Here is a 12956-nt window from a genome sequence, read left to right on the forward strand (position 1 = left end):
TAAATGATTGAACTTGAAAAGGCGATTGCATTGAAGTATAACAAGTGCAATATTATTATGAACTAAGATTGTATATGCAGCAATAATGACATACTACTACATCATTGTCATTTGATATTTGAGGTTATTTTTTTACCTTTTTAATATATGTACAATATAATGAAGAGCACTATAAATGAAAATATTCTTATGCAACAAAAAATACAGTTTAAGTAAAGCAGATATTGGAAATGTTGTTTAAAGCATCAGACATTCATTCTTAAGTCTTAAAAAGTTGCCAATATTCTTTCCAAATATGCTCATTCAGGTATATAAAACGAAATATTGGGAATATTCTTTTTGAATGTATCTTTGCTCACCCACCTTGTCTTTAGGAACAGAACTCAGAGGAGAAACACGATATGGCTGGAGAGGAGGTCCGTCAGAGGAAAAAAGAGGGCAGGTCAAAAAATGGAGAAAAGTCCAAACAAAAGTCAAAATCCAGGAGCAAGAGCAAATATAATGATAAAAAAGCCATTGGTCCAGACAATCAGAATGTTGTGCCTTCAAAAATTCTGCAGAAGTGGCAGACTGATGAGAAGGTGGCAATGGCAAGGACTGAAGAGGAGACCTCTATATTGATTGGCCTGCAGGTTATTGTCCCATACATGCTAGCTGGACTTGGCATGGTAATGGCTGGCTTGGTTCTAGATCATGTCCAGGTAAGGTTCAAGACTCACAGGTGAGAATTAACCCTATGCTAAGACTATATTCTGTTCACTGTGATCTATCTATCTATCCTGTTTTCAGTCTATGCATGGAGAACATTCACTTAGGATCGAAGTGCAAATCACTAACTTGCTTTTTCGCATAATTCTCAAAGCCTTTTGAACATTTCTGGGTATTTCAAAAGGAAAAATAGTAAATGCAGAGGGCTCATCTTGATTTTGTGCGGTATAATTGATGTTTTTATAGTTGGCGAAAAAGGAATGCCCAACAAATAGCAGCTGAGGTCACAATGCTCCGGTCACCCTGCCAATCACAATCTGATATCAGTTTGTGCAAATTAGTTTTGTTGCTTTTTATAGCACGTGAATGGGAGTTGTTTAAAGACATGTTTTGAGCAATAAAAATTGACCAATTTGTCATAAAATAAAAATTTTAGATTTACTATCATTTGCGGTGGACTGGCACCCTGCCCGGGGTTTGTTTCCTGCCTTGCGCCCTGTGTTGGCTGGGATTGGCTCCAGCAGACCCCCGTGACCATGTAGTTAGGATATAGCGGGATGGATAATGAATGGATGGATTTACTATAATAATTATGAATAATTGTACTGGATTTGTCATTCAGTTTTGTTGTTCAGTTTAGTCACATTAAGATACTTTCAGTAGATATCTAAGTGAATGATTTGAATACCATTTAGGCTTTGTTTAACATTGTGATAGATTTAGAAAGCTGTACAAATATTTAAGGTTTTCAATTAAAGTGCTGAGGCTGATATTACTCAGGTTTTTAATAGCTAAGGATAACCAAAGTGATGACGTACTTGATAAACTGCAACATGTCTGACAAGAAATTTAGAAATTTGCAGAAAATCAAGCAGAGTAGAGGAATCTAAAAGGGCAGAATCAAAGTGCAGCGGACCTCAAGATTTATCACACTAAATACTAGTTGCCTAGTCCCGAGAAGGTTTTTCAGATTCCCTTTTAACTTCACATACAGATTGCTGCATATGTAGAAGACTGTAGAATAAACTTAACTAGTTATCAGCCATGGTTCAAGTGAGAAGCAAGAAGGAGTTTAGCAATAACACTCCCTATACAAAAAAAAAGGTTCCACTAGTGCCAGGTAAGATGTTGGGATGACAGATCTAAAAAGTTGTGACTTTGAACTAAGTAACAATCGAATGTCTACAGAATGAACTGTTGCACTGCTGCACTTTGATTCTGCCCATTTTTGTTTCCTCTACTTTGCTTGAGTTTCTGCAAATTTCTTGTTAGACATGTTGCAATTTGTCAAGTGCTTCATCTCTTTGGTTATCGTTAGCTATTAAATACCTCATTAATATCAGTCTCAGTACTTTAATTAAAAATCTTAAATATTTGTGCAGCTTTCTAAATCTATCACAATGCTAAACAAAGCCTAAATGGTATTCATTTTGTTCACTTAAATATCTGCTGAAAGTACCTAATGTACCTAAAGTACCTAATGTGACTAAACCGAACAACAAAACAGAATGTTCTTAATCTGTTGAGGAAGAAAATGTGCCTAATAAGCATGATGGGTATGTCTTACACATGTACCTTGTTGTATATTCCCTAATATCCTTTTCTGTTTCTTCAATAAGATCCACTTTCAAACTACCAAGAATCTTTTTATTTTCCAGTGTACTGATTGTAATTGGAACACAAACCCACAACCACATCCAGAACTAAACTTGGAAACCGCTGTTTTAGATATCCATCCATCGTCTAACCCGCTGAATCCGAATACAGGGTCACGGGGGGGGGCACAAGGCAGGAACCAATCCTGGGCAGGGTGCCAACCCACCGCAGGACACACACAAACACACCCACACACCAGGGCCAATTTAGAATCGCCAATCCACCTAACCTGCATGTCTTTTGGATTGTGGGAGGAAACCCACGCAGACACGGGGAGAACATGCAAACTCCACACAGGGAGGACCCGGGAAGCGAACCCGGGTCTCCTAACTGTGAGGCAGCAGCGCTACCACTGTGCCGCCCTGTTTTAGATATAGAAAATGAATTATTATTTAGTCAAAATGCATTTGAAGATAGCACTAATTCTGACTTTACCCAGTCAAAAATTACAGATACCTGGAAATCAGACTTTGACTAGACAAAATTTTATAACAGATATCTATAATTTGATTATTTATCTAGCAAAAATAAAATTACAGATAATCTTCAACTAAAATGTTGAGGGGCTCAGAGTAGAGCTGCTGCTCCTCCACATCGAGAGGAGTCAGATGAGGTGGCTCGGGCATCTGATCAGGATGCCTCCTGGACGCCTCCCTGGCGAGGTGTTCCGGGCACATCCAACCAGGAGGAGGCCCTGGGGAAGACCCATGACACGCTGGAGGGACTATGTCTCTCGGCTGGTCTGGGAACACCTCGGGATTCCCCTGGAAGAGCTAGAAGAAGTGGCCGGGGAGAGGGAAGTCTGGGCCTCTCTGCTCAAGCTGCTGCCCCCGCAACCCGACCTCGGATAAGCAGAAGAGGATGATGAATAAAATGTTCCAATAAGTCAGTGGGAAAACTCCATCAGCTGTTTATATCACATACTGTATAGATACTGAATATCTATAATTTTCCTTTTGATCAATTGATATCTGTAATTTATAAAATGTTTTCAACATGTCAATATTGAATCCAGACTATAAAAGCAAGCATTCATCCACATTGCATTTAGCTCAGTATTGTAAAGAAGGAGTAAACTTTCAAGCCATTTATCTAACACACCTCTTCCTACAGTAGTTTTGTGATGTTTACAGTACATTGGCCAAACCTTCTTTCTTGGCCATCGACGCATATGATTCTGGAGAAGAAACACATTTCTTATTGTAGCTTGGACTATTACTGTGCCAGATTTAGCATTCCTTAGACTTGCTCTGGCTTCACCTTTTAAATTATACACAGCAGCCACAAAGTACCCAAAATTGATGTGGACATGAGTTATGTTAAGATGTTTCCATGTATTATGATAAATTCACCTCACTTCCAGATGTGTCATATTGAGGACATCTTTACAAATGACTTGGTGCCAATGGTTGAAATGTAGATTTTACATTTTTGACAAGTCAATTCCACAGCATATGTGGTGATTTTTGCAGCACTGAAAATACCTTCACTTATATGTGGGGATGGAAACCATAGCATGGGAAAGGTGCTGTATGACTAAAATGTATTTTTATTATTATATTCATGGATATTGAAGAGGTCTTTCCTTTTAGCTGTTGGACAATAACTCGTTCGTAAGAGGAGGTGATTTATTTATAATACTGTTCTCACTTTCTAAAACGACCTTTTCTCTATCACGTGTATTCCTGGCGTCTTGTCCAGGTTTGGCTGTTAACCCTTAAATGCAATCCAGCTGGAAGAGACTCCAGTCTTCCCACAGACCTAACTGAAACAATGGATGTATGGATATCATGTGTATTTCATGTTTTATCAATTTATCCTACCAAATTAGAATAATGTATTGCATAAAACTACAAAATAATTTAATTAGGGTCCCTTTTAGAATGTGGTTAGACCGACCCCAAAGATAGCAGAAAGGTTAAACCTTAAAATTCTAGAGATTTTTGACAAGAAAATTCAAGAATTATCAGAATTGTTAACTAAAAGACTATTGACTAAGACCGTGTTTCCCTTTTAAATAGATACCACTCTGTTATGCACTGTACTTTTTATATACTGTATATGTAACAGTGATACAGTGGTGTTTGGTGCTGTTGCCCCACTGCTCTATAGTCCTAATTTCAAAGCCCAGCCTGAGCATGGCCTGTATGCAATTTACACATTCTCTTCACAGTCGCATGAGTTTTCTCCAGGAACTTTGCTTTCCTCTTGCATTCTGTACACCTCACTTTAAGATTGATTATCACGTTTAAATTGGTCCTCAATGAGTAAGCGAGTGTGATCTGTGATTTACATTTTCATGTTCCTATCTTGTACTCAGTTTATTTATTACTTTTGGAGAAGTAAACCTGATCAAAAATTTGTTGTTACATATGGAGTGCATGGTGGTGTCTGATTATATAATACAGTATTTGCCTATTCTCCACATATCTATGTTTTTGTTTTTATTTTTATTCTTTTTTTCTGAAGATAGTCTTCTCTTGCTGCCCTGGTAACAAGTTTGGACAAGTGAGCAAGGGTGACCTGTAATGGACTTGTTTCCCGTCCACTGTGGTTTCCTGCTTTGCACTCAGCTTGACAATACAGTACACTAAATACTATCATGAGAGCCTCTAGTTCTTCAGGGCCCTGTACTGGAAAAAGTTTAGTAATAACTGATGGATTTTTTCACACGTTCTCCTCATAGTCTATGTCAATATGTCCATATCTTTAAATATTCCTCCAATATTTTTATATCTTCTGAAGGTATTTTTGTGCATTCCAGTGATTCTTATTTGTTTTCCTATACTTGGTGATTAAATGAAAATGTGCCAGGAGAGAAACACACATTATTCTACATTATACTGGTTTTATTCTATATCCTTATTCACATGGCCTCATTACTTTCTTTGTGTGGTGATTTCAGGACCCGTAAAACGTATGTCTAAAAGAAATCCCAAGACGCAAAGTAACCTTAGCTATGAAACATGAACACTGGTCTGAGGTCTGCACCCACAAAAAGGCCCAGACCTATAAATTCCAATGGGAAAAGGGTACACCCTGCTTGCAGAGAACCTTAGCTAATATTTGCTTGACTGTAAAGTTTATTAACCAAAGATTCAAAAGCAGCAAGCATACAAGAACTATGTTTAAATATATCTGTTAAAGGTTAACTAAAAAATGTTGGCTCATAAGAGAAAATTTAGAAGCAGCCAAAAATGACAGCAGATTTTCAAAAAAACTCTCAAATCAAAACAGTGAAATTTCTAACCAAGATAATCCAGAAAAAGAGAGGCAAACAACACAAGCTGTAGCCAACACCTTAGTAACAGCATGGGATTTCTAAGGACTTGGTATAATAACACAATAATTAAAAAGAAACAAAAACACTAAATGAAAAGAACATATCAAATAGAAACACTTAACAAAAATCTGTCTTCTTCTTCTTCATCATCATCTTTGGCTGCTCCTGTTAAGGGTTGCCACAGCAGATCATCTTGTTCCATATCTTCCTGTGCTCTACATCTTGTAAAAATAAACCAATGAAGATCTTACTTCTCCTCAGAGTGGCGATAATAATATAATATCAACAAAGACACAAGATTGACATCCCATTAGTTATAGTTCCATAGCTGGTTATTTTTAGTAAGCAGTAAATCAGGTAATTTCCAGTGCTTAAGATGTAATTGATGTGCCAGTGTATTTAAAGGGGATAATATTATCATTAACACTTTACTATAAAGCTAAGCCACATGTCTAACTTTGGTACTAGGGGTGTAAAATAATGTATTCATTTGCCCCTGTGCAAACTTAAAGGCAAATCAGGCTCAGGATCACAGAACAGGAAATTAATATTCAATCACAATGTATGCAATATCTAGTATCCATACATTTTACTAAAAACTGCACTGTTTTGCAGCTCAAGTTTTCATCTCTAGGAAAGAGGTGGGAATTTTAATACTGTTCCATTGCAGAGAGAAGATAATTAGATATTAAAATGTAAAAGGTCACACCCGCAGGCCTTAATAAACAAAATGATTTTGCTACTTTCTTTTAATAAATTAAAGAACACAGTTGTTTTCTTTATGAACCTTTTACTTGATCTTCCTAGAATGTCCAGTAATTACAACTTTTTCTAAGATTCTCTGTTCAGCAAAATCTTTTTCAAAGATTCTGAGGAAAATATTTTAATTAAAGACATTTGAATGGTGGTGTTTATATTAATCATGGTTCTATATACTACTGTTTACATGTTTCCTATTCATTTAGTTTCCAAAAAGGTTTATTCCAACTTATATAATATGAATATAAATCAACTTGATTTTAATATATATATATATATATATATATATATATATATATATATATATATATATATATATATACACACAGTATAGATAGATAAATAGAAGTGAAAGGCACTATACTATATAATAGATAGATAGAAGTGAAAGGCACTGTATGAAATAGATAGATAGGGCTCTGCATAATAGATAGAAGTGAAAGGCACTATACTATATAATAGATACATAGATAGATAGAAGTGAAAGGCACTATACTATATAATAGATAGATAGATAATGCAACGGCTGTATGTTTGTCCACTTTGCACAAGAGAACTACTTTTTTCTATAATTTGCTTGAACATTCTGGTTGATTTTACAACTTGTCTCATCACGCTAAGTATTATAGTTTAGTGGTGGCACTGATTTATTTGCAGAAATGCAAAAGACAGGCTGCGGGCTGAGGGGACAGTGAGGCAGAACCTCAGGAGTAGGTAACCGGACGGGTCCTCCTCACTCACACGCCACTCTCCGTTCAAGTCGCTCTACCTCCCGCCACATGTTGGAGTGTACATTGCCTCCGCTTAGCTAGTGATAACTGTTTGTTCAGCAGACATTGTCATCTAGAGATTGTTAAAGAGTAATGTTTGACGTTTTTGAGAGAGAGAGAGAGATCACAGCTATGTGTATTTTAGAAGGTACCTGTTCATTGGCAGAGATATCACGGCCACGTGCTCTTCTCCCCACGTCGGGGACGTTCTCCCATCAGAGCCAAACACGATCAGATACAGTGGCAACGTTCGACTTTGGAGCGTACCTACCTTCTGCTTGGCCAGAGATACCTTGCCAACCTTTTACATTTTTGCCAAAGATATCACAGCTACATTTTTGCCCCAGATAGCAAAACCAAAAATATTGTATATCAAGATGGTCTTGGATATGAAAGCTGTAAATATTAATTCTTCTCAATAGAAATTATTACATTTTTTTATTACTGATTTTTAAAGTTTGTCCTGCTTATATATACTGTGTATATATAATATGAGATGTGGAGTTCCCAGAACATTTTAGTATTAAGTAGGACTTTCAAGAACATTTTTGCAGTAAGTAGTAGTTTCTACTTTAGCCATTTTTTATGATAGAATTTCAGCAGAAACAAAAGAAGTGATGGTGCAAAGCCTGCAGCGGACCCTGATACCAGAAATTTCCTCAACATCTTAAGCTGACAAATGAATCTGAACAGTTAAAGTTGGAGTATCTAATAACATAAATAATAACATTCTTCTATAATGTGCTTATGGGGAAAGGTCTCAGTCGCTTCTCAAGAATCCACGAGAACCGTGAATAGATGATCCTGGCTTCAATGATTGTGAACTGTCAGCACACAAGATGGTAGTGAATAACACATTTGAAAAAGTCAAAAAATTTCATCAAAAAGTACAATGACATACTGACACAGGAAGAGGAACAGAAGCAGTTTCTTCTTCAGCTGGTCATAAACCATTGAAAGAATTTTTCAATTTTGTCAAAGACAGTGCTAATGTTGTTGATATACAAATGTGGAACAGTTGTCTGCTGTTCAGTTCAGACAACATATAATCTACCATGTAGGGTGACCGTTGAATGTTGTTTATTTTCATAAGAATTTTCTGTGTTTTTTATAACTAGCCTTATGGAGAACATGATTTTTTTTTTTGGGACCATCCCAACATACAGTATAAAATACTGATTTTTTTAGGCCCGTAACCCGCAATTTCTGAGCACTTTGAGTAGTGAGAAAAGCGCTATATAAATGCAAAGAATTATTATTATTATTATTACTGACACTGTATGACCATGAGCAAGTCACTTAAGCGAAGTGTAAGGCTGTACTCCATTTTAGAACACAAAAGAAATGTAACCAGTTTTATTTTAGATGTGGTAATTTGCCTTTAATAAAGGTGTTAGCCAAATATATAAATGTCCTTCAGAATTTCATGCACGGTTGTAACCAAACCAGTATATGATGCCATTCCATTGCAGATCACGCTTATCCACAACTCGGGACTCAATCAATGCAGGCCATTTACAGTCGCCGATCAACACATGCATCTTCAGGAATCGGAAGGAAAGCTTTAGCACCCACACAAGAATCCACAAACACATGTAGAATGTGAAAACTTCACATAGACAAAAACTGGGCCAAGATTCAAACCCATTTTTTTAGAGGCTTCTACTAAAAAGGCAAATTGAAAAGTTATTTAATGGAATGGTTGTCCTTGCTTATAATTTGATATAGTTTTCATTCAAAATATATACATACAGTACATACATACAGAGAAAGAGAGATTATATTAAATTATACTGCAACATTTGTTTAGCAAATAAAACACATTTTGTATATATGCAAAATGAGAGTCTAAAAAGGTCCTTTTATTAAGTATTTTGTGTCCTTTATGTAAAAAAAAGATATTTTTAAGGCCAATCCATGTGTTTCTGGTGCCACCCTCTGCACAAAAAAAGAGAAGCCAGGTTGTTTAACTCCCAGCACGACTGCTTCACTGCAGTCAGAGTGAGTAAGCAAAGCCTTAAGATCTGGCCGACAAGCTGTCTAATCACTGCTGCTGTATTTTAAAACTAGCTCACTTTCCTTGACAGGAGATAAGAGTATATTTTTGAATTAATAACTAGTAGCTAAAAGGATTTTTTTTTGTTTTTTGCTTTGGGGAAAAAAAAAAAAAATAAAGAGAGAGATAATCAGCATGAATAAAAGAAGATATGACCTCACACTCCAAGCTAAAAGCCCGGTGTTGATCTACAAGAAGAGGCATGTGTTCCTGACAGGTATAGATCTTGCTGAAGAGTTGCAGTGATATTCTCATCACCTCAAGTGAGTGGTTGTGCAAAAAGACAGAGGACTGTTCTGTTGGCTGTTCTCTTTTAACCTTGCACAGAGGAATATCCAAGCAACAGTTATATTAATGTGAAGTAAACAAATATGATCATTTGGGCTGCAGAGTGCGAAAAGCTAAAGGAATATCTCTTTTGTCCTTTGGATTATAACGGCTTTAATGACAAGTTGGATTTTAAAGATACAGTTTGATCAGTTTATGGTCTTTTCAGACATTTCTGTTTGCCCTCTAAAAATATTAAACTTCACGTTTGGATTACTAATGAAAAAATGCTGGTTTTGAATGATTGGACTATTAGTGAATAAGAGGGTAATGTATCAGTTAATCGACTTTTTCCAAACTGTAAAAATGCCTTTAGCATTTTGCATTTTAATGTGTACTGTAGAAGAGTGAGCTGTCATTAACGGGACAGAGAGATTGGAGCCTGGCTTTTAAGTTGTCTCCTTCAAACGCTATCTCTGGCAACAAATCCAATACAGTCCAGACTATTTGCTTGAAACACCACTGTGGGATCTACAGATTCATGTCCAGTCCGTTCCTTTCCCAAGCTTATTGAGCATGGGTTAGCAGTCAGGGCCATGGTTGTGACCCAACTGGAATTGGAGTTCTGCTATCAGGGGAAGAAGCTACGTGGTTTTACCTGTAAGCTAACCAAATCTGCCCATGGCTTCCTGCCAGAAAGCACTTGGAGTATTGCTGCCCAGATTCTCTTGCCGTACCTGGTTTCTGGTCTCGGGATGGTGGCTGCCGGCTTACTAATGGATGTTGTTCAAGTATGTTACTCTCTGCCACTGTCTTTTCAAAAGGATTCTATATTGATAACTTGTTTTTAAATAGGATGAGAAAACATGATTTTTAGAGCAATGCTTTGTTCTGTTACTATGGAGTATAAAGCTTACATGTATTCATTTTATATTTGTTTTGAAAACCTGCAAGATAATTTTAATAAACATGTCTGATAATCATTTCCATAACAACAGTTGACTGTATTATGGATATATTTATTTGATTAATTACTTTTATAATGGATTAATTAATGTTTTGGTTATTAAGTAGTTTTTGAATATATTTATACTACTGTTGATACAGTATGCCACTTATACATTCATGCATATTGTTAACACATATTGTCATGTATTAGAACACATTAAGTCAGAGTCATGGGTACAAAAAGATCCTGGGGGAATGGCTGTGGATTACAAGTTACACTTATCCACTCACAAACTTGCACACACATCCATGCCATGCCAGTTTAGAGTCATCAATAAAGTCATGCCGGAGAAATCTGAAAGAAAACTAGATTTAACACAGTGACTCAGGTGAGAATCAAATAGGTCCTAGGAGCAGTGAGGTGAGGTGTGCATCACCATGCTACTCCAATTTTATTTTGTGTAATACCTCTAACAGGGCACATTAAAGATGTTTTACAACGTATACAGAAATACAATATCATTCAGTACAAGACGTTAAGGTATATACAAAATCATTCAACTACAGGATGAATCACAAGTGCTGAATATGTAGAACAACAGAAAGTTTTCATGTCAGTTGTTTTGCAAAAGTAAAAAAAAAAAATTGAAAGCAGATCAACCAATTTTATGACATTTTATATACTGAAATAGAAAGCAGAGGTTTGAAGGCATAAGACCAAAATGGTAGGTAAAGTACTTTTATAAAATAAGCCTATCTGAATATATAGGGTGGTCCAGATCTAATTATGCAATTTTCATTACGCTATAACTTATTAAGTTTATTACATAGAAAATCACCTGAAAAATGCAGGGCCATCGAGAAGTGTGCGAACTGACGACATGAAGAATCATCTTCGCGCCGAACTAGAATCATCCCCGCATAAATCAAAGTCATCCAGACGATCTGGATCTGCATAATTAAATCTGGAGCACCCTGTAGTTTCAAACAGTGGATAACTTGCAAATATATATTTTGTAATCGAGCAAACACTTTTGAGATTCTACAGGAGAAAAGTATTTTGAGATAAAAGTACTTTTTAAATGATTAATATCCGTAACGACTCTTTATTAAAGTACTTTTAATTAAAATCTTAGATATGCTTTGCTTTGCAGCATTTATTTGCAGTCTACCTTACGTCATGCATTATGTGACGGTTTTCTTTAGAAATTCCAGGGCATCTCCAGACATTTATGAAATTATCTATAGACACTGCCAAAAAGTTAAATAATATTTAATTCCGGCCATAGGTAATATTTTCCATAGTGTTTTTTAGCTAGAAACTGAAAAAGTAAAATTCAATAGCATCCAGTTATGGAGGAAAGACACCGAAGATCTTATGATGATTTAACCTATTTGAAGTCGATATGACCTGGGAATTTTCTTATATGAAAGTCATGCACTCATTAGAATTCCACTGAGGCTACTATCTAGTATAGTGAATTGTAGCTATCTTAGCAGTAATTATAATAAAGGTTTAAAATACAGTGAATGTCCTGTGAACAGACTTGAAAAGAAACATTTTTAATTATCATTCTCAATAGTATTTCTGGTAATAAGATTATAATGTGCTAAACGGTACTTTCATGTTTATTGGGGGGTTGTAATTATTAGAAAAAGGTCATTTTATTGACCATGCGCGGGACATTCTTGAGGTGTCGTGGACATTGCAATAACACATTGTTGGTTAGCAGTTAGCAGCTAAAACAGATGAGATGATCCATTTTCCTGGAATTGCAGTCTATAGATAGAACACTTATAGGTTGCTGCTTTAGCTTTTAATTGGCCTGCAGACCTGATAAGGACTCTTACTGATCATACTCACTGCCAGCTAACGGAACGTGATAAAAAGCAACAAGGGAATCTTTAAATGCAATGACTGCTTTCTTTTATTGTCAAAATGAATAGCATATTGCAATGAGCATATGTTTTTAAATAAACTCTATGAAAAAATCAGATATGGATGACAATAATAATGTTTACCTCCAATCTTCGCAATGCACACCTACCAATTAACTTCATAAACTTAACCGCAGTCTTCTAAATAGACTAACTGAAATCCCATTGTAGAGACTCCCTAAGTAGATATTTATTCTCACAATTCTTTTTTTCTTTTCCATATTAAATGTTACTTTGCCTTTGAATAAGGGCAAATTAACCTTGACTGATTTAAGGCTCGCTTCATATGGCAATTTACAACACAACTTAAAACAATTCAGACACTGTGCAGAGGATATCTCACATTAAAGGAATGTGCACCTTGAGGAACAGTATAATACTTTTAACTTATTTAAAATTACTTAGACCTGCAGCATCTTCATATAGTTTATGTAGTAATAAGCAACTACAATAGTAAAGTATACATCTTTAGCTCCATTTATAACTCAGATTAGGGGAACAAGCAATGGTAAGGTGAAAGGTTAAAGACAGATAGATAGATAGATACTTTATTAATCCCAAGGGGAAATTC

General features: G+C 35.9%; 1 protein-coding gene and 1 long non-coding RNA gene across 7 annotated transcripts in view; one reads left to right on the top strand and one right to left on the bottom strand.

Annotated features, from left to right (window-relative positions):
- The window catches only part of LOC120540394, a 29689-nt gene extending 29238 nt beyond the window's left edge, over positions 1-451 (bottom strand). Inside the window, exon 1 of the long non-coding RNA XR_005635807.1 lies at positions 364-451. This is a non-coding gene — a long non-coding RNA (uncharacterized LOC120540394). The remainder of the gene's footprint in view (positions 1-363) is intronic.
- The window catches only part of LOC120540393 (solute carrier family 41 member 1), a 56585-nt gene that overhangs the window by 14098 nt on the left and 29531 nt on the right, over positions 1-12956 (top strand). For 4 of the 6 annotated variants that reach the window (XM_039771114.1, XM_039771115.1, XM_039771117.1 and 1 more), the window contains exon 2: positions 375-701. In XM_039771114.1, coding sequence (XP_039627048.1) covers positions 402-701 — 300 coding nt within the window. In that variant the 5' untranslated portion in view covers positions 375-401. Of the gene's footprint in view, positions 1-374; positions 702-9194; positions 10291-12956 lie in introns of those variants that run through there. The other 2 variants (XM_039771119.1, XM_039771118.1) reach the window with 2 other exon arrangements.

Source organism: Polypterus senegalus, chromosome 12 (genome assembly GCF_016835505.1).
Source record: "Polypterus senegalus isolate Bchr_013 chromosome 12, ASM1683550v1, whole genome shotgun sequence".
In the NCBI taxonomy this organism is placed as follows: domain Eukaryota; kingdom Metazoa; phylum Chordata; class Cladistia; order Polypteriformes; family Polypteridae; genus Polypterus; species Polypterus senegalus.